This window comes from Agelaius phoeniceus, chromosome 3 (assembly GCF_051311805.1).
Source record: "Agelaius phoeniceus isolate bAgePho1 chromosome 3, bAgePho1.hap1, whole genome shotgun sequence".
Lineage (NCBI taxonomy): Eukaryota > Metazoa > Chordata > Aves > Passeriformes > Icteridae > Agelaius > Agelaius phoeniceus.
Genome location: NC_135267.1, coordinates 98,586,278 through 98,607,700, shown reverse-complemented (window position 1 = coordinate 98,607,700; position 21,423 = coordinate 98,586,278). Strand labels below are relative to the sequence as shown.

At 43.3% G+C, this 21,423-nt stretch overlaps 1 protein-coding gene across 1 annotated transcript; it reads left to right on the top strand.

Annotated features, from left to right (window-relative positions):
• Window positions 1–1,052: 1,052 nt before the first annotated feature.
• TLR5 (toll like receptor 5) lies at window positions 1,053–20,234 on the top strand. Its single transcript, XM_077176321.1, is given in 7 exon segments — window positions 1,053–1,207; window positions 2,235–2,361; window positions 2,810–2,959; window positions 18,886–19,069; window positions 19,072–19,683; window positions 19,686–20,104; window positions 20,106–20,234. Coding segments are annotated over 7 exon segments (1,776 nt in total).
• Window positions 20,235–21,423: the final 1,189 nt, after the last annotated feature.

Here is a 21,423-nt window from a genome sequence, read left to right as displayed (position 1 = left end):
TTAAGAAAAACCAAACGGAGGAGGAGAAGTGCAATAGAAATTGGAAGAATCCAAAATTGTAAGAGCCAGGTTCGGACCCCAAGAAAAATTACCGAGACTTATGGCCCAGCCACCTGGGCTCAAGATGGGTCCTGGGGTTAACGGACCCCAATATCCATGTTAAACAGAATCATCAGGCTTCAGGCAGTATTAGAGATGAAGAGTGCAATCATTAGAAACATCTTAAACAAAATAAGAAAACTAGTATATGTAAGTAATCAAGAACAGACTCCTACACTTGATTCCAGTTGGTGGTCCTACACTTGATTCCAGTTGGTGGGATAACCTATGGACTTTCAAAAGAGATGGGTGGAAAAAGGTAGCTTTCCTCACCATGTTTATACTTCCTGGCTTGCTCTTTTTACCATCCTTTTTTCCCTGCTTAATTAAAATGGTAACATCTGCTGTGCAGAACAACCTAAAGATCTCTAAAGAAATTAACCTGAAGAAACCAGAAAAAGTAATAAAGTTAAGTAACCAGGATTACCAGAGTGCTGAAGAAATTTATAATCAGTAAAAAAAATTAAAGAAATTCTATGCTCATGAGTCAGAAATTGCAAGTTGAATGCGAGCTTAAGTTTAAGCCCGATCAAAGAAAAAGAGGAAGGGCAGTTATGAGTAGAAAAGCTGCCCATTTTTTTAAAAGGTTGCAGAGTTCACAGGTTGGGCTAGTTGCTGCCAGGGTGGAGCTCTAACTGTTTGTTGTTGAAATCACCTGTCATTTTCGTTAACTACCTGTTGTTGATGGTTGGGGAATCCCCCTTTTGTCAGTGGCACCCTGCCGCTTCCTGGAGGATGGCACCCAGATGGTGAAGAGGAGGGGACATCGGGGTTGGCATGTAAATGACATTGGGGCGGGCAGGCAGATGAAGAAATCCCTCACCAAACCTAGCAAAAACCCCTAAAAACAAGGAGCCAACATGGAATTGACGGATTGAAGTGATGTCTGGACGTGAGGAACAGAATCCAGTGTCCGCTAATACCCTTTTTACCCCTCACCATGACCTAAAAAGATGTTGGCTGGACAGAGGACCTCGAATGTCAAACTGAAAAAGTGGGAATCTCCTGATACTCTCTTGAGGACGGAAGCCCCAGCTCTGCCTGCAGACCAGCGGACAAAGCTGCACTTTTCCTCCTCCTCCGTGCCACTCCTGGAAGCAGCAGCAGCGTGAGTGTGACCCGTTGGTTCTTCCCACTTGAGCTGATTTTTTAATAAAGGCATTAAAAAGGAGAAAGATGTCCTGCCCTATTTATTTCAGAAGGGAAGTGTTGGAGCAGCTCCAGAAGAGGTTCACAAAGATTCTTAGAGGGCTGGAGCATCTCTCCTGTAAAGACAGGCTGAGACAGGTGGAGTTGTTTAGTCTGGAGAAGAGATGGCTCCAAGGAGACCTCAGAGCGCCTTCCAGTACTTAAAGGGTGCCCACAAGGGCAGGAGAAGGATTTTTTACAAAGGATGTAGTTGATAGGACAAAGGTGAATGACTTTAAACTGACAGAATTTAGATTAGATTTGGATTAGATGTTGGGAAGAAATTCTTCACTGTGAAGGTGGTGAGACATTGCAACAGGTTTCCCAGAGAAGTTGTGGATACCTCTTCAAGGCCAGGCTAGATGGGGCTTTGAGCATCTTGGTCTTATGGAAGGTGTCCACGCCCATGGCAGGGGTGTTGAAACTAGATGATCTTTATGGTCCCTTCAACCCAAACTATTCCATGATTCCATGGGAGAGAGTCAGGCCCAGAAAACCAGGCTGAGGGTGATAGTGGGGCCCTGGAAAATGTTAAAGATAGACTCTGAAAATGTTAGGCTTTGTGTTTTGCCAGATCATGTGAAATCACACCTGCATAAGCAGTATGATAAATGATATAATTGTTAGATGTGATGATTGTTTAGTAATTAAATATAATTATTGTATAATCATAAGAAGAATCATGAGAAACTATGTTAGAAATTTAAGGGGGGCCACGAGGAGCCATGCTTGGCTGAAATCTATGTATACAATAGAACAATATAAGTTTAATAATTAACATGAAAGTTATATAACGATAGAATATAAAAACATTTTCATCCCGAACCTGTATTGGAGTCAGATTTGGGTTCATACCCCTGACACCCAGATCTCTTCAATAAAAGCACCTACATATAATCATTCTTGTGATTATGTGTTTCTTAATGGTAACATTCTGGCGACCCCAGATGGGACCCTGTGGTTGCTGCTGGGCAAGTTCGCGACTCGATCATGCTCCAGCCGGCACCAAGGGATTCTCGGGGAGCCCATCGGCTGCGACCTGCCTCTGCCGCTCACAACGTCCCCGGGAGAGAGGTAAGGTGCTTTTACTTTGGTTTGGTTGCCTGCCAATAAGACGTAGCGAAAGCTACGCTTGGTTGGGCAAAAGGAATTCCTGCAGGTATTGGCTAGGTGCCGTTCCGTAAGACAATCGTGAAAAGCATTGCAGATTCAGCATTTGTGGTGTATTTGGATGGAGAAGCTCAAAGGGATTTTGGGCAGCAATGCCTCCATTCTGCAAACTTCTCCTTTGGGGTGCTTATTAGCACATTGGAAACAGGGTAATTTTGGGGAAGAATTATGTAAGGCTAAGTTGATTGATTATTGTAATACACGGTAGCCAGAATATGTCTTGGAGAATGGCAAAAAATGGCCAAAGTAGGGGACTTTGCAATATAACACCATTTCGCAGTTAATGTTGTTTTGTAAGCAAGAAGGAAAATGGGATGAGGTTCTGTATGTTGATTTGTTTTTCTCTTTACAGGGAAAGCCAGAATGGCAGGATGAATGTGGATTAATGGTGATTAGAGAATCTGCAAGTGATAAGTGTGGGGTTTGTGAGAAACCTTGTCTAGAACACTTGACGTTGAAAGAAAGTCTGAGTAGGGAAAATTATACAGATATTGATTTACAGGTAGCTCCAATAAGACCAAGAGAACCTAGCCCTATCCCACCTGCTTCACCTGTCCCTATCCCACCGTCTGCCCCTACCTCACCTAATCCTGAACCTGTCTTGTCTAGTACACCCTTCTCTCTTTATCCTCCTTTCCCACCGTCACCTGATCCCTCTTCCTCGGAAGATGAGCAAATCCTAACTGTGATAGAAAGGAGGGGGAGGGATGCAAGTGAAAAAGATAGCAATAGTAAGGAATCAGTGACACCAGTATCTCACAGAACTCAAAGTCGGTCAAAGCTTGCCTCAGCCATGGGCAGACAAAAGTGAACTGTGATCGCTCCCTTGTGACAAGGTGTAGGAGTGGAAGGGCCAGTGTTTGTAAAAGTGCCTTTTTTCTCCTGCAGATTTAGTTATTTGGAAACAATCAGCCGGAACATATAGAGAAAATCCTGATAAGGTGGCACAAGTAAAAATGGTTATAAAAACTCAGAATCCTGACTGGGATGACATACAAGTAATATTAGATACTTTGATGGATTCTACTGAGAAAGAGATGGTACTTAAGGCAGCCAAAGAAAGGGCAAGGGAGGATATCAGAAATGGGCTCGTAACAGGAACTCTAGATGAAAATTTTCCAATTGAGGATCCAAAATGGGACCCTAATTTATCTTGGGGTGTGAGGAGACTACAGAGATATCAGGAGTGGATCCAAATCTGAGTTCAGAATGCTGTGCCCAAAACTATGAATTGGTCTAAACTATATGACGTTCGACAGGAAAAGAAAGAATCTCCCACTGCATTTTTGGAGAGGCTTAAGGAGGTAGCAAGGAAATATACAGATCTCCAAATAGACACAGAACAAGCAAAGGTTCAGCTCGCTCTCATATTCTTGGGCCAGTCACAGGACGATATCAGGAGAAAATTGCAAAAATTAGAAGGGGAGGAATTAAGGAATTAAGGAATCTTAATTAAGGAATTAAGGAATCTTGCCAATATTTGGTAACAAATAGGACCTTTAGTAGCACTTGACCTTCTGTGGTGTCTGGGTCTATTTTGAAGTACAACTGGAAGTTCCACTTTAGGTGATTAAGCCAAGTAGCAGGAGTTTTGTCCTTCTCTTGTGCACCCTCGAATGCCAATTTGGTATTAGTTCTTTTGAGAACTGACTCTTTGATCCCCTGAACTATCAAATACTTATATTCTATCATGGCCTTCCTCCCTTCCTCCTGATTTGGGTTCCAATTGGGATCCATTAGTGGCAATTTCTGTTCACCTGATGGCACTTGGGGTCCTGGACGGTTATCTTTTTCCCAAATTCTTATGCCAGCAGCTCTAATCATCCAGACCTCTTCTGGGGAAAATAATATATTTGAAATGGAATTCATCTCCCCCCAAGTGTAGATATTTGGACCTTGTCTTGCTTTAGAGCAAATCTGGGAGAGAATCTCTAAAGGGGCTCCGGTAGGAAAGCAAATTCATTCGGCCCCTCCCCCCAACTGGTCCGGGAGAAAATATCTCCTTGGAGAAAAGTGGAAAAAAATTGTTTATTAAACAATAAAACTTAAACAATATTAAACAATAAAACTCTTTGCTGCTCTAAAAGAGATGACAAATTGAGAAAAACCCGTCTTCGGGTTGCAGCTCAGCTCACTCAGTCTCTTATCAGTCTCTCTGGTGCTAGAAATGTGGCAGGTCAGGCTTGGCTTGGTGGGCCAAGCTGCTGGTGCTCTGCTGGGTGTTCAGTCCAGAGCAGGTTTTAAGAGGTTTAAAGAAAAGGGAAAAAACCTACAGTCTAGGGAACTTTGCTTTAGCTAGCTAAACTAACTAAAAACAAAAAAAGCTCTGTCCCGCGGTCTGTCCATCCGCAGACAACACAGCCCAGGAGCAGGAATGTGGAGGAGTGAGTGCAGTGTCTGAAAAAAACTGTGCACTTCTTCTCTCCCTCTTTCACTCTCTGCAACAAGTCTTAAAGGTGCAAAACTTGTTATTCAGCATAAACAAAATGAGACAATTGGAGATAAAAGCATCATATAGTTAACCCAGGACAGACCTAAGAATAGATCCACTTGGTTGGCCATGCCCACTGGGTCCTCAACTAAATGCCCTAACTCCTTCTTGAATCCTCTCACCACAGAAGTGGTTAGAGGAGCGTTCACAAAGCCAATACCTCCCACTACGCCTCCCATAGGAACTTCTCTGAGAGGAAAAAGTCTCTCCACCTTGGAGGTTTTGGATTGGGTACTGCAGTATGGTCCATCCTCAGACACAAAATTACTCATTTGAGGGATATTAGCATTAACCTGGACTTTCTGTAGGTCAACAGCTGTATCTGGTGATAAGAGTTTACCAGGTAAGGAGGCATTTTTGTCCCAACTAGGAGGAGGTAAAAGGAGAGCAATAGGAGGGGGCAAAAAACCTGAGTGCATGTTAAGTGGAGCTGGAGAAGGGGTGGAGAGTGCAACAGGTGGAGTAGGCACTCATGGTGGTGTAGAAGCAACTGGAGGAGCTGAAGGGCGTGGTGAGAGAATGGCCACCAGGGGAGATACCGGGTCTATCACAGAGGAAGTCAAAGAGGTAGAAGAAGGAATTAGAGGAGGCGGTAATGGGATGGCAGCCAGGGAAAAAGCCAGATCTGCCATTTGAGGTGCCCAAGGAAGAGGATGATAAGGTGGAGGGACATCAGGAGGCAAATAGTCCAGGGGGTCCCTTTTACTAATCTCTCTAACTCTAGCATCGCCTCTTTCGTTCCCCTCGTTCTTCCTCTGCACCTTACAAAATTGCACATTTTCATCCCCAATAGCATTCTTTAACCAACAAGCTACATATAATACTTGCTCAGGATCGGTATCCTCTTGAGCTATCAGATAGTGACTCAGTTGTTGACACATCCCCTTGTCTTTCGTCCCACACCACAGCCATCCTCCTTGCACATCTAACTGTGGCCGGACTTCTACACAGTAATGAATCATCTTAACCTTATCTAATCCCTCCGTGGCCTCTATAGAATCCCATCTCTCTAGCAGTTCACCTAAGGGACTATGGAGGGGTATATTCCTCAGTCTCTAGCCTCACTTATGATTACATCCTCCCATTTTTCTGGGTCTCACCAGAAAAAAAATCACAAAGGTGCCTCTACTCAAAAAGAAAGGCACCAACAGGTAACTCAAGAAAAATCCTATTTGAGGAGTCCCAGCCTCCTCCACCGAACCTCAGATTTGTCTGACCCCTTTCTTCAGGACTTTATAAGAAAAGAACTGCCTGATTTCTAGTTTGCCTAACTTCCCTAATGCTAGGACTTACGTATCAGGACTTTAAAAACTAGAGATCCCAGCCTCCTCTGCTGAGACTTGTGCCTGATCTCCTTTGTCAGGACTTAATTTGCCTGCAGGACTCGTGGGCTTGCTCCGAATCCTTCTCAGGACTTGCAATTTGCCTGACTTCCCCCTGTCAGGACTTTTGGGTTGCATGCCACTCACACACTATTTCCTCTGCATGCCCAGAGGGGGTCCTCTCTACCCCTTAGGAGGCGCCTCAACCACCAATCGACTTGCTTCCCGCTGGTTCCGGCCGGCCCCCTCACGGGGGTCCGAAACCGTGGTACTAGGGGGTCGCCACTCCTGCCAAGGGTCTGAGCTGCCAGCCCTTGTCTCACTCACACTCCACTCACTCACGCCTACCCTCGCCACCGGATCCTCTCACCAGTCCAGCGCTCCTCCACGTCACTGGTCCCAAGTCAATCTTCTTTGCTCCTGATAGCCAGCTGTCCTGGAGGCCCAGTGTGGGTGGCTGTCCCAGTCCTGGTGTCCTCTTCAGGTGTGGATATCTCAGACGAGCTCCCAGCTGAAATAAATAGGGCAGGACATCTTTCTCCTTTTTAATGCCTTTATTAAAAAATCAGCTCAAGTGGGAAGAACCAACGGGTCACACTCACGCTGCTGCTGCTTCCAGGAGTGGCACGGAGGAGGAGGAAAAGTGCAGCTTTGTCCGCTGGTCTGCAGGCAGAGCTGGGGCTTCCATCCTCAAGAGAGTATCAGGAGATTCCCACTTTTTCAGTTTGACATTCGAGGTCCTCTGTCCAGCCAACATCTTTTTAGGTCATGGTGAGGGGTAAAAAGGGTATTAGCGGACACTGGATTCTGTTCCTCACGTCCAGACATCACTTCAATCCGTCAATTCCATGTTGGCTCCTTGTTTTTAGGGGTTTTTGCTAGGTTTGGTGAGGGATTTCTTCATCTGCCTGCCCGCCCCAATGTCATTTACATGCCAACCCCGATGTCCCCTCCTCTTCATCTGGGTGCCATCCTCCAGGAAGCGGCAGGGTGCCACTGACAAAAGGGGGATTCCCCAACCATCAACAACAGGTAGTTAACGAAAATGACAGGTGATTTCAACAACAAACAGTTAGAGCTCCACCCTGGCAGCAACTAGCCCAACCTGTGAACTCTGCAACCTTTTAAAAAAATGGGCAGCTTTTCTACTCATAACACCTTCCTTGTTTTATTGGGGCCCTAGAGTTCTGTATCCAGCAGCTGATCTTGGAAAGCCAGGGAGGGTTTCCATTCTGCTGGGGAATTTACCTTCCAGTGTTTCTTCCCTGATGATTCTACCTTTTTTTTTTTTTCCATATCCACATAATCACCACTCACCACTTCCCTCTAGTCTTAACCCCTCCGCCCCCCCCCCCCCCCCCCCGCCCCCACTCCCTGGCCCTGGCTCTGCTGTTTGCTTACTCTCACCTTGCATGAGTGAGCAGCTCAGCCACATCACTTCTTCCTGCTCCCCCTGGGGTGGTGCTTCTCCCCCCGGACCTGCACTGCAGCCATTCCCGCCAGGTGGAGGATGCTCTCCCGCTCCAGGAGCCCAGTGTGTATGTGGGAATAACGCGGGGAATGGGGAACACGGAAGCTCATCCTAGCTGCATTTCCGTGCAAGGCTGTTCCGCCCTGGAGCGCTGGTGGTGGCATTGGGACACGGGATCGGACTGTGGGAGAGTCCATCACAGCCCAGGGCACTCCAAGGGTCAGTCTTCACCCTCTCTTCCCACCGTCAACCGCCCCTCTTTCCACTGTCCCTTTAAGCTGCCAAGAAATAAGGTTTTCCAGCTCTAGGAGAATGTTTTGGCAGCAGGGTTTCACTTCGAATTTTTTCAGAATTTTTCAGTAACTTAGCACTCATTCATTTTCTTGGCCCGAGGCAGACGAGGATTACTACACTCTTTTTTTTTTTTTATGGGGGAAAAATAGATCTGCAGGGTACAAAGTCCCTAAGAGGCACAAACGTGTTGGAGGTGGGACTTGATAAGACAAAACTGCATCTGCACCTGGCCTTTGAAGAGTCCAGCTTGTGGGATTTCAGCAGTTCCACCCTGGAGTTCAGTACTTGAGATCTTGAGCACAAAGTGCTTTGCAGACACCTTGCAGTGCCCCAGTCTGGCAGGGCTGACTGGCCATCATCTAACCTGGCTAACACATGGCATAGGTGTTGTCAGTAGGCAGGCTTCTAGCTCTAACCTAGCATAAAGCACAACAGCATTGTAAAATGGAGCAGTGAGCTGCTGCTGTATTTCTTTAATTCCATGACTGGGAGCATTCACACAGGTCATGGGAGAGTTCAGTCCATCATATCTCTGCCCAAGGGTGAATGAGATGTGTCTTCCTATTAACTGGCAATGGCTAATTTTGGCTGTCTCTAGCTTCCTTGTGATGCTGTGTCATTATGCAAGAACTTTCAGAAGCTGAGTACGGTGGTAAAAGACAGGAACTAGAGGACAGGGGTAGAAGGACCTCCACAGTGTTCTCTAAGGATGGTTTCTGGGTTGAACACATGCATAATGAGAACACAGAAGCAGCCCAGAACAGATCTTCTCCCTTCCCTCCCTTGGCCCCATACAAAGCATCCCCCAACCCCTCATTAGGCTGAAACATGATTTAGAGAATCTTGAACATTATTCACTCAGTTGAAAGAGCTATAACGGAAGAGGAGAGTGCCTCCTATCCAAAATAACCAATGCTTCCAGGGTTAGTGGGTATGAGTGCAAGAAAAAGGTTTGGTATTGCACTGCGAAGAAAACAGAGCTGACCGTAGCTGTTTTACTTGACAGAATAATGTGCTAAATAAAGGCATAGCTGGCTTTCTCTCTGGAAAGAGCTGGGTAGGAAGACAATTTAAAAATACAACCTGCATGGGGATTTCTCTTTTGGCAGTCCCTTGGTGTCTGACTGCAGGTCTTTATGGATTCAGAAATCAGGTGCATGTTCTTCTAGATGCACTGCATGGAGTGTGTCAGTTGCCAGCTTCCACTCTATACATCTTTCATCAGCTCAGCCTGTGTGACAGCTGTTCTTCCTTGGTTGGGTTGGGACTATCTAGTGTAAGGATAATCAGTGGATAAGCACTTGATCTAGGATGTATATGCAGGTGAGCCCTAGGATGCTCCTGCCATGCTGGGAATTGATGGAACAGGTCCCTCACCAAGAGCCTCCCACAGGAATGGTTTCAGGAAGGCCACCAGCTCCTTTTCTACCTTCTTTACTTGGTAGGTCTTCATTGCATCACAGATTTGACAGTCCAGAGTTTTGTCAGCTGTACTAGTGAGTGAAATTTTCACATTTTTCTCCCCCACCACCAAGAGCAAACTCAAATTCATTCAGATCTAAATCCTATTTCAAATAAATTCAAACATCTCCATTCCAGGAAAGTCTGGAGTGGTTTCTAATTTCACCTAAAAGCTGGGCAGATTTTATCTCTCTTTGTATTATATTTATGGTCCTTTTGTCACCGGACACTTGCAGCTTGTTATCTTTTGATTGCTTTTTTAAAGTGCATGTACAAAAAAACATACTTGAAAAAGCAAACATCTTTTATAATTTGTTCCATTTGGCTCCACATATTCAGGAATCCGTTTCCATACTTTTTTAATAGTTCTCTAATAAATAATGTGCCCAGATTTGGTCCCAGAAGTGCAGGAGTGATAACCATGCCATTCCCCCTGTGGCTGATCACCATTACTCATCTTTGCTGACTTCAGGCTACTAAACCATTACTACTGTTTTATGCCTGACAACTGTTTCACAGGCATGACAGCACTGATGAGATTTATAAAAAGGTGAGACCTTTAAAAAGGACTGTACAGAGCTCTGTTTGTCTTTGACTGTCATTCCTAAGACTCCTTTCCTATTATCACTTTGATCTTTTCCAGGTGAGCTTAAATCCTGGCTGCTTCTAATTATCCTGCAAGCACAAAAAAAGAACATTGTGTCTCTGGGCTAAATCCAGTTTCTGAAAAACACAGTCCAAAGTTACAGCAAGGAGTAAGGGGAAACTAACAGGAAGGAGACTTTTTTCCCCCAGGGTGGCTTCTGGTGTAGACCAGGCAGTTCTCACATGACAGGTTTCAAAGAATAAGGAAAACATGGGGTCAAGATGTAAGAATCCCTCAGTAGTGACTGTGACTGCCCACAGGTGGTTTGTGCAGCCTAGAATGAGTGTCACTGCTGGCAAACAACAGTAGCAAAAAATTTGGAAAAACAAAAAAAAACCCACCAAACAAAAAGCCCCCAAACCTTCAAATGAATCTTCATTGTCCTCACTAAAGCTATATTTCCTTAGGAGCTGGAAGACTGGCTGTTGGTCCTCTTTGAGGCCCAGCTGAGGCTCTTTCTGCCTTCATGATGTCCTGTGACACACAGGGCAGAGCTGGGCTGCCCAGGCCTGGCTCATGGACCAGTGCTCAGTGCTTGGGCCATACTGGGACAAACAACCCAGCTGGCTGCTGGGCAGGGACATGAGCAGGCTGACCCAGCTCACCAGGGACACACTCAAAACTGTGCTAGAGGCTAAAAACAGCTGATGTAGGGCCAGAAGCTGAGGTCTGGGGCTAGGAATCTCTCTCAGCATATTCAATTTACTCTTGTCCTCCACAGAGTAGTCCAAGCATGTTTTAGTCTCTGTTTTCAAATTTATTTTCCTGTCCTTTTGGGGACTGCTCTCCTGTAAAGAGCCGTTACACTGTAATTAGTGGAATCACATCTATCTCTGTGTGTTTCTATCTCATCATATAATCTGATGGGATATCAAAACAAACAAATAAATACAAACAGAAAGTAGATCATTACACCCAAACCAGTACTGGCTTTTATGGTCCTTCTGCTCTGTCAGGTCATTAAATGCCTTACTGCCTTATGCTTTTCTCCATCAATGATAGGAACTGTCACAGCGCACAATTACAATTACAATTGTAAGATGCTTCTTGATTTTAAGAGCAAATCTGCTATATTCGATTTAAGCATCCTGGCAACTTAAGGGAGAAATTGAGGGGATGGGATGGGACACATTCATCAATCAATCATCCGATGAATGAAATAGTTGAAATCGTTTCTATTTTAGATCTTAATTGATTAGAGGGGGACCATGAAAAAAGTGTGTTTACACTGCGCAACTTTTTATGAGCACAAAGCATATATTGTGATGGCCTAAATCCCAGTCAAAAGCTTGGAGCTTTATTTTTGTCTCAGTCAGTAGATTTTATCTAATCAGATAACATCAGCAATACAAATTTTCCCAATAGCAGTCAGCCTTTATCTGACCAGTCTTAATAACAAAGGCTTCCTGTTTTGCAATATATCTTCCAAGATCTTTTTTTATGACTTAAAGAAATATTACAAACTCCTTGCCAGTAGGCTTTCTGTTAGATTAAAAGAAAAAGGATGCTCTTTGAAGGTCTTTGTGGGGTTTTTTTCTGAGAAATTTTACCAAGCACCAAATACTAATAGTCCTTCGTAGTCAGTAAATATCACCAGCCTCTGGGAAAGATAATTATAATTTTTGCCACAAGGGAGGAAAATATGAAAGATACTAGGGCATCAGACAATGATATTTTGTTCTGCACTTTCTCCAAGAAGTAGGAATGATTTTCATTTCCCTACAGAATTGTGATCTGGGAATATAAAGAGAAGGCTCCACAAGGAAAACTCCTTTGGGTAGCTGGAAGGTGCCCAAGATCTGAAGATGGAGACTGAGACATCTTTGTTGATTCAAGTGAATTTTCATGAGTTTAGACAGCAATTGCACAGCAACTTCTCCAGCACATTTTTGTTGGGGGTGTGGAAAGAGGAGCAAGAAGTGCTTTCTAAATTTCCATAAGAGAGTTGCTGCTCTGCCATGAATAACAAAAAGATACAGTCTGAGCCCTCCTTTTCAGCTTTACTCCAGGCCCTGCTTACTGACAGTGCCTCTGGGTGTCCTCAGGCCAACACAGGGATGCTGAGATAGACAGGCTCTGCTACAGTATCCACTCTCAGGTACTGCCAATTCCCATCCTCCTTTGCTATGGTTTGAAACCAGGTTAGCAAAATCAGGTTTTAAAACAGTAAGTACAATAGGGAAGATCAGTTCCAGATGACGCAAAGCCTTCCCACTTTTCCCCTTCCCTTTACTACTTACCCTTTCCAACATCAGTGCAGTAGAAGGAAACAAAATCTCACATGCTGGGCTCTGGTTCTCTGAACTTCAGTGCTCCAGTTTTCAATAATGAAAATTTTCAATAATTGTCAGGACAAGAGGATATAGACTCAAGCTCCACCAAGGAGGTACAGGTTGGACATTCAGGAAGAATTTTTTCACTGAAAGGGTGTTTAAACATTGGAAGAGGCAGCCCAGAAAGGTGGTGGAGTCACCATCCCTGGAAGTGTTCAAGAAACAACTGGACCTGGCAATTATTGCTGTGGTTTAGTTGACATGGTAGTGTTTGGTCAAAGGTTGGACTCAGTGATCTTGGTGCTCATTTCCAACCTCAAAGATTCTGTGACTCTATGATTCTGTGAATTGAGCATTTACACATCCCTTCATTTCTATGTCCCTGCACAGACCGGAAATTGAATGGGGTGATCCTCATTTTGTGGGAAGAATATTCTTCCCAAAAAGTTTTACATGCTTATGTACAGTGGTGAAGGGTTGCATAAACTGCTACATAATGGGATTCTGATAAATTACAAATCTTTGCTGTCTTCATGAGAGCAGTAAAAGGCATTTCTTAGTGCCAGTGTCCCTCTGCTGCTCATGGATTCAGGGAAAAAGGTAATAACTTAGGCAGAAAGGGAGCAAAGGGTTTACAAGTGAAATCTTGCTTGACACTAAACCAGAGCAAAGTTGGAGTGTAACAACTGCTGAAAGATTGTTAGATGGTTTTTTAGCTCACAAAAATGTGGAAAAGCAGGTCAACATAAAAGAAAAGATCTCTAAAAATATTTCCCCATTTTCTTGTACTCTCATAATAAAAATAAAACTACATTTTTAAATTTAAAACCAAAATTTTCTAATTCTTGCACTCTAAATATTCTGAGCTTTTTCTAGCTGTCTAATGTACACATATCCATTAAATATTGACTTTTAAAGTCAATATTTTCTCTTTGTCACTCCTTTTGATGGTGCTGTGATTTTGCCCAAACTTTAAAAGCATCCATCTAATCTGGGATGAAAATGTAAATGTCTGAAGATAAATGTAATTTAAAACTATTTGTGCTAAACACCTGATATCAAGGTGTCTAGAAGTAATATAATAGTTATCAAATATTAAAAAGATAACTTGGTGATTTGTTTTCATATTTCAAGCAAAGAGAAAAGTAAAAAAGTAAACAAGATCTTGAATGACCTGCTGTATGTTTAGCTGTGTCTTTTTAATAACCTACAATATTTTGTAGTCACAACAAACATTATATCATTTACTGCTTATGAAGTCCCCTTAAAAAGTGCATGCTAGTTCAAAAAGGTTAGTAGGTACAGCTATTTTTTAATGCTTGGAATTATTCCCCATAGAAGAAGTTAAAATTTCTTCATGATTATTTTAAAGTGCAATAGACAGACAACCTCTTTAGGGCTAGTTAATTGCTCTGTTCTTTATTATGCTCAATAAAAGAAAATTCTGATGCTCACTGCCTGCAATTTGATTTCCTTAGCAGCACATCCTAAGTTCCTTAGTGAGGCAAAACATTAATGAAGTTTGAATGCCAGGACTTCAGACATCAACTCTAATTGTACATCCCTAATCTCTTTTACTTTCAAGGATCAGAGCTTGTCTCAAGCACATGAGATTGTCTTAAAAATTACAAGATCACTATTTTAAGTTGTGAGCTATGTGGGTTTCCCACTTAGTGTTTGAGCCTCTAGGGTGAAAATTCACAGCCTCATTCCAGCAGTCAAAGCTGCTACAAGTGAAGGTTTTAATATAATCAGGTGACTTGGAGAACATCACCAAAAATGTTTGATACAGTGGGGTCATGTCAGTTATAGGACTGAATTGTGTTGTAGTATCCTTGTGCTTTCTATGGAGCAGATAGTCTCTAAAAATTGGCTGGATCTTTCCTTTCATTTTTGCAGTGGGAATGTCATAGTGGCTTCGACTGACATACTTTCAGATTTCCCAGGAATCCCATTGTATGGCAGCAATAAGCATAATTTTAATTTAATTTAATAGTGCAGTGTTCTGGATGGAGTTTTGTCCTTGTCCTTTAAAGAGGGAGGCGTGCTCAAATCAGAACAGTAATCACTCAATGTCCCACTGTTTTTCTCTCTGAAGTAGATCTACTTTGCAGACATTAGATGGGGGTTTGGTTCTACAAGAATTCATACTTACCAATCCTTAAGGAAATTGTGCTGGAGGACACAAAAAATCACCCATTAAGTTGTCATTTCATTAAATACTTGGCTAAAAGCAGAAGCAGATGATTGCGATCTTAGAAGGTTAGGAGTTTTTTTGAAACTACACTACACAAACAACCACTTTAAGGCTAATAATTTGCTCCGTTCTTTACCATGCTCAATAAAAAAGACCTTCCTTGCTCTGAAGAGGTTTTTGTCTCAGATAAAAAGGGCAACAGGCAGACAGAGGGCATAATGCAAGAAAAATAGAGAGTGGGAATAAATGGATTCATCATTAAGCTGCATAAATTGTGCTATGCACCTTTTCATATAATTTAGGAATTTACAGTTTGGGAAATGTAGTTTTTCATAAAACATGAAATCTTGCAGCACAGTTTTTTGTTTTGTTTTGTTCCATCACTGTTAGTCTTGTTCCTGCCTATACTTTTTAAACTATTTTACAGCCACTATTTTCCAGAACAACTTCACATTGTCAGGTTAATCTGAGGCTTGAGGAGCCCCAAAAGAGGTTCCCCTTCTTAAGAACTCATGGCTTTTAGATACCTCTGTGTGATAACAATCTGCATTCCAAACGGGTGACAAGGAGAGCACTCAGGGAAAGAGCAGCATTTGCCTGCTCTGTTGAGATGACTGGGTGGCTGCACTTTTACTTGGACAATCCAAACTGTTTTAGCCTTTTTGGAAAAACTAATTAAGGAGTTAAGGTAATACACCAGCATTACGAGTTCCACGGTGCAGATTAAATAGCTAGGCCAAGATTTTTACCTGGTGAGGTTTTAAAGAACTGTCCTGGTTTAGGGCAAATTTGGGAGAAAAACTCCAAAAGGGGCCCCCAGAAACCCAACCCATATGGCCCCTCCCCCCAGCTGGCTCGGGAAGAGTTTCCCCAGAGAGAAGTGAAAGAAACTGTTTATTTAACAGGAAGGCGCTCCTCAGCACAAGAAATAACAATACCGGATGACAAAACTCATTCACTGCTCTGAAGAGGTGACAAATTCAGAAAGTCTCTCCTGTGGGTGCTCGCTCTGTTATCAATCCCTTCGGCACTGGCAAAGGCTGCTGCCCAGAGTAGGCCCCCGTAGGTCACAAAGTGCAAGCTCTCAGTGCTCCCCAGGTCCCACTCCGGAGCAGGCTCGAGTGGTTCCAAGAAAAAGGGAAAGAAAAACAGTCCAGGGAAAACTCAGACCGCCTCAGCTAGCTGAACTAACTAAAAAGCAAAAGGAGCGTGGTGTTCTGCCCTATCCGTCCCCAGACAACAACAGTGGAGTTCTGTGTTCCAGCAGACTGTGGGGGAGAGTGCAGCTGATAACGAAACTCCGTGCTTCTTCTTCTCTCTGCCTTCACTGTCAGAGCCAGTCTTGAAGGCACAGAATATAACATCCAGCATAAACAGAACACCTGATTGGGGATACAAGCATCATAATGTCACCCTAGGACAGGAACATAAAGGAGAGTTACTTTTTAGGTTTTAGGAGGTCCTCACATTTTTTTGGGATGCATGTTCTGACCAGACTATCAGGTGATGCTTGTTAGATTTCAGAGATAAATCCCAAATCACAAGTCATTTTTAGGGTGACATTAGTCCTCTATTCTACAGCTGTTAAAAATGTGCTCTGAAACTCACTGCAAAGACAGCCAACTGCTGAACTAATTCTTGCTGTTGTCACTTTTTTTCATGTAGGTTCATGATGTTGTGCCATCAGCTCCTCCTCTTCTTTGGGATGTCACTAGCTAGTGGTATGTGTGCATCTAGAAGGTGCTACTCAGAAGCCCAAGTCTCCATATGCTTTTTCTGCGGCCTCACAGATGTTCCACCTGTTCCACCTGTGCCAAAGGATACAGTGAAGCTTTTCCTGACTTACAATTTGTGGTGGTTTGACAGGAAATGTGTTTTTTGGGATGCTGTGTTTTGGGCCAATGGATATTCAGGCTTTAATATTGGCATTTAACCTGGCCATTAGGACATGGATCTGCCTCTGAGAACACGGGGTTAAAAGCAGAGCTCTCCCCTGGGAGGGTCCTCTTGGGTTTCCAGCGGGAAAGAGTTCGGGTCTCTCCCCCGGCCCAGCTGCTGGCTGGGCAGGGGGAGGGGAAAAGCCATGTGGCCGGGAGAGGTAGGCCTGAGCCTGGCAGTGGAAGGGTGGAGGAGAGAGAGAGAGAGAGAGACCGGGAGCCACTGGGCAGCTCCCCCTGAGAGACACAGAGAGAGAGAGAGAGAGAGAGAGAGAGAGAGAGAGAGCGCCGCTGCCTGGGACTGTAACCTTGAAACTGGATAAACATGGGCCTGTGCCGGCAGCACGGCTGGGATGGAGAAGAGGGGGGGGTTCAGCCGGCTCCTTTTAGGATCTTTTAACCCCTTTTTGGAGAATGAGAACTTTACAGAACATTGACTTTTCCTAGAAGATAGAGTGGAAGATGAGGAAGGAAATGTGCAAGTGTGAGAGAGGTCTGGGCGAGTGAGAAATAGTGGAAGAGTAGAGAAGAATCCTAGTGGGAAGAGATGATGGAGTGGCTTTTGCTGGACTCTTTTTGTACAGCCATGGACAGAACCATGTTCCTTGTAACACAGAGACTGCATCTAGGGGGGAGGCAATGGCCACAGAACCAAGAGGGTTCAGTGTTGGTGCCCCTCGGCCCCAGGGGGTGAAAATATATGGGCGGGACCGGTGTCCCAAAGGAGAGATTGTGGGGACAGGTGTCCCAAAGGAGAGACTGTGCCTTTTTTGGATCAGGACAGAGCATCCTTAAAAAAGACAACTCTAGAAGCAGCTCTGGTCCGTGTTCAGTGGTGAGAGCACTGGACATGAAAGAGGTCACGACAGCAGATGTACTCCGGGCGGTGCCACGAGTGACACGGAAACACACGAGGCTTCAGCTGTGTTTCCAGGGGAAGCCCATGGTACAAGAAGGACTCGTCTCCTCTTGATGAACTGAGGATTGATTGTCTGAAGGGTGGTTCTGGACTAAGAGTCGGTGATTTGAGGAATAGATGTATTGTGTTGGAAATTTGGTGGGGGGAGGAGGAAATGTATTTGTAAGGTTTTCATTTTCCCTGTGTGTGTGTTCCTTTTTATCTGTAGTTGTAGTGTAGTTAATAAAGTTTTGTTTTCTTTCTTCCCTAAGTAGGAGCCTGCTTTGCTTATTCCTGGTCACATCTCACAGCAGCTACCAGGGAGAAGGTATCTTCATGGGGGCACTGGCATTGTGCCAGTGTCAAACCATGACACAACTATATCAGAAAAGTGATTTTGTTCCCACTGCTGGAGCACTTGTGGCTGTTGGAAATTGGAACCCAGTTGGTCCATCCTGTTACCATAGGAAAAAAAGCATTCAGGAACCTGCCAAACCTTTGTATCTTAGACTTGGGAGACAAGATTCTTCAACTGCATCTTGATGCTTTTATGGGCTTACCAAGACTGACTCTTCTCCATCTGTTTCACAATTCCCTTGGCGATTCCATCCTGGAAGAATGTTACTTTCAAGATTGGAGATCATTGGAAGAATTGGATCTTTCAATGAATGAAATCACAAAACTTCATCCCCACCCCTTATTTTATAATCCAACGGCCTTGAAAAGTGTGAACCTGAAATTCAACAAGATATTCAACTTTTGTCAAACCAGTCTTACCAGCTTCCAAGGAAAACACTTTTTATTTTTTAACCTCAGTTTTAATCATTTGTACAAGACAGCAGATGTGACCTGGGCCAAGTGCCCCAATCCTTTCAAAAATACCACATTTAGCTCACTAGACCTTACTGACAATGGTTGGAGCACAGAGAGAGTCCAGTATCTCTGTACAACCATTGAAGGGACTCAAATTTAAGTTCTTTAATATTTAGCAGTCCTATAATTGGTTCAGGATTTGCCTTTGATAATTTAAAAAATCCAGACGATTGTACTTTTGCAGGACTAGGAAGAAGTAAACTAAGGTTCTTTGATGTTTAACAGGGTTGCATTTTCTCTCTGAATTCTTTAGTCTTTCAAAGTCTTGGCAATCTGGAATCACTGAACCTTTTCAAAAACAAGATAAATCAAATCCAAAGGTAAGCATTTTTTGGCTTGGGCAACCTAAAAATTCTCAATCTCTCAAGCAACCTTTGGGGTGAGTTGTACAATTATACTTTTGCAGGTCTATGTAGTGTAACGAATATTGATTTACAGCAAAATCATGTTGGGATGATGCGTGATGAATCATTCAGGCATTCAGTAAATCTGAAAATAATTTATCTCTGAGACAATGCCATTAAAAGACTCCCTTCCTTTCCACATCTGACCTCTGCCTTTTTAGGCCTTTTTAGGTGACGATAAGCTAATGTCTGTAGGTAACAGAGCAATAACTGCAACACAACTCAAATTAGAAAGAAATTGGTTGGCAAAACTAGGTGACCTGTATGTTCTTTTCCAAATTCCAGATCTGCAGTATATCTTTTTAAAACAGAACTGGTTCTCTTACTGTGTGAACAGTGCTAATTTATAGAAAGCAATCAGTTAGTATATATGGATCTTGGTGAAAATATGTTACAGCTGGTGTGGGAGAGAGATTTATGTTTGGATGTGTTTGGGGCATTGCCCAAACTTCAAGTTCTACATCTGAATAACAACTACCTCAGGGCACTTCCACAGGAGATTTTTAGAGGTCTACCATCTCTTAAAAGACTTTACCTGGCTTCCAACCTGTTGTCTCATCTTTCTCCTGGGCTTTTCCCACAAAGCCTAACAAACCTAAACTTATCTGGAAACCAGCTGTTTTCCCCTGAGCCTGAAGTCTTTATGACTTTGAGTATTCTGGATATAACACATAATAATTATGTCTGTGACTGTGCTTTAAAGAGCCTGCTAGTGTGGCTGAATGAAACAAATGTAACCCTGGCTGGCTCCCAGTCTGACAGGTACGGTGTGTACGCCCCCTGCCTTTGACGCCTGTCATATATGGCGTACGATGGCTGTGATAAAGATGAACTCCAGCAGACACTCAGATTCTCACTCTTCATCTTCTTCTCGGTCATTCTTCTCGTGTTTCTGGTGGCAGTCATAATTTTTACTCACTGCTGGGGGATTTGTTTCATCTGATATAAAACCACCACAAAAAGACAGACAACCAACAACAAGCAGTAGATAAAAATGAATACAAATATGATGCATATCTGTGCTACAGCAAAAACGACTTTGAATGGGTCCAGAATTCTTTCCTAAAGCACCTGGACTCACAGTATTTTGATAACAACAGATTTACCTTGTGTTTTGAATAAAGAGATTTCATGCCTGGCAAAGAACATATCAAAAATATTAATGATGCCATTTGGAACAGCAGGAAAACAATTTGCATTGTGACCAGGCAGTTTCTCAAAGATGGGTGGTGTGTGGAAGCCTTTAATTTCACGCAGAGCAAGTACTTCTGTGATCTGAAGGATGTCCTCATTATGGTAGTGGTTGGGTCACTTTCTCAGTATCAGCTGAAGAAACACAAACCAATTTGAAACTTCCTACAAAGGAATCAGTATTTGCAGTGATTATCAAGATTATCAAGATGTGGACTGTTTTTTAGATAACCTTTCTTGACAAATTCTGAAAGAAATGAAAGTGCAATGGAAAACTGGTGGTATAGAGCTGCAGCCTGTAGCAACTGTCTCACATTGACTGTGTGAGTTCCTGGCAAATATCCCATTTCTAACTGTGCCATGGCAGGAATAAACAGAAGTTGGCTTCATCTTTCCTTGAAAAGACATGCAGAATGTTTCGATATAAATGTTTCAGAACACAGAGACAAAACAACAGGCAGATTTATGAAAATGCAAATGGACTCATGCATTTTCAGAAGAATTGAATGAACCACAGATGTTTCACATTTTGGATGCATCTTCAGGCACTTTGGCCCTGATTTTTGGAGTACTGCTTAATGGTCTGTTTCAGCTAGAGAAGGATGCTTCCTTCTCTGGTTGTTTCCTCAAAGAGAGTCCATGATACTGTCCAGGAGTGACCAAAAGTGCTCTCAGGCACTGCCAAGCCTGATCATTGTGGTTCTTGGACCACTTAATTCTGTGCTTGCTGCCTGGTAACTTTTCTTGCTCTGTTTCACATTGGTTTGCACCTTTATGCTTTATATTGATATAACATGGATTTAATTTGTTTATTATCTTCTCAATTAACCTCAGCTCAGCTGGAACATAAAAGCTTTGGACTCTGTTCATGCCCTTCCCCTCCACCAACTTCTCTGCTTGGTGATCAAACGACAGTCATTGGCCTACAATATTTGCTACTTGCTCAGCATTGGTGCTTTTTCACTTGACCTGCCTCCTGCCCTGCGGAGAGGAGCTGGTATTCCCTTTGGATCTGAGGCAAGCCTGAGCTTGGAAAGGAAACAAGAAGCTACCTTAGCAGTTGTGCAGGCTGTACCCTGGTGACAGGGCTTTTGTGTTCTGGTACTGTGAAATACACCTGTACTTTGTCCTGAGTAATTTGGGTTGTCCTCAGCACACCCTGTATACTGATCAATTCTAAGGAGTTTTCTTGCTTGTATTGAAATGTTTTTCTAGAGACATTAGAAAACTCTCTCAGTTAGAGAGTTTTCTAATGTCTCTAGAAAACAGTATTAGAAAACTGTCTCTTTTCTAGAGACATTAGAAAACTAGCTCTCTCTTACTTCTCTAATTATTTTACCACTGTCTGCTCAGATATGTGTCTTCAAGGGGTTGTTTAGGGTCATTTTAATAAAAGTCTGACTCAGTGTTCACTGTCACAAAACTTGCACCTATTATTTTGATCTTGACATGCTCCTTGCATGTACTGTTTGCCTCTCTTTGTGCATTTATTCAACAAAAGCTTACCA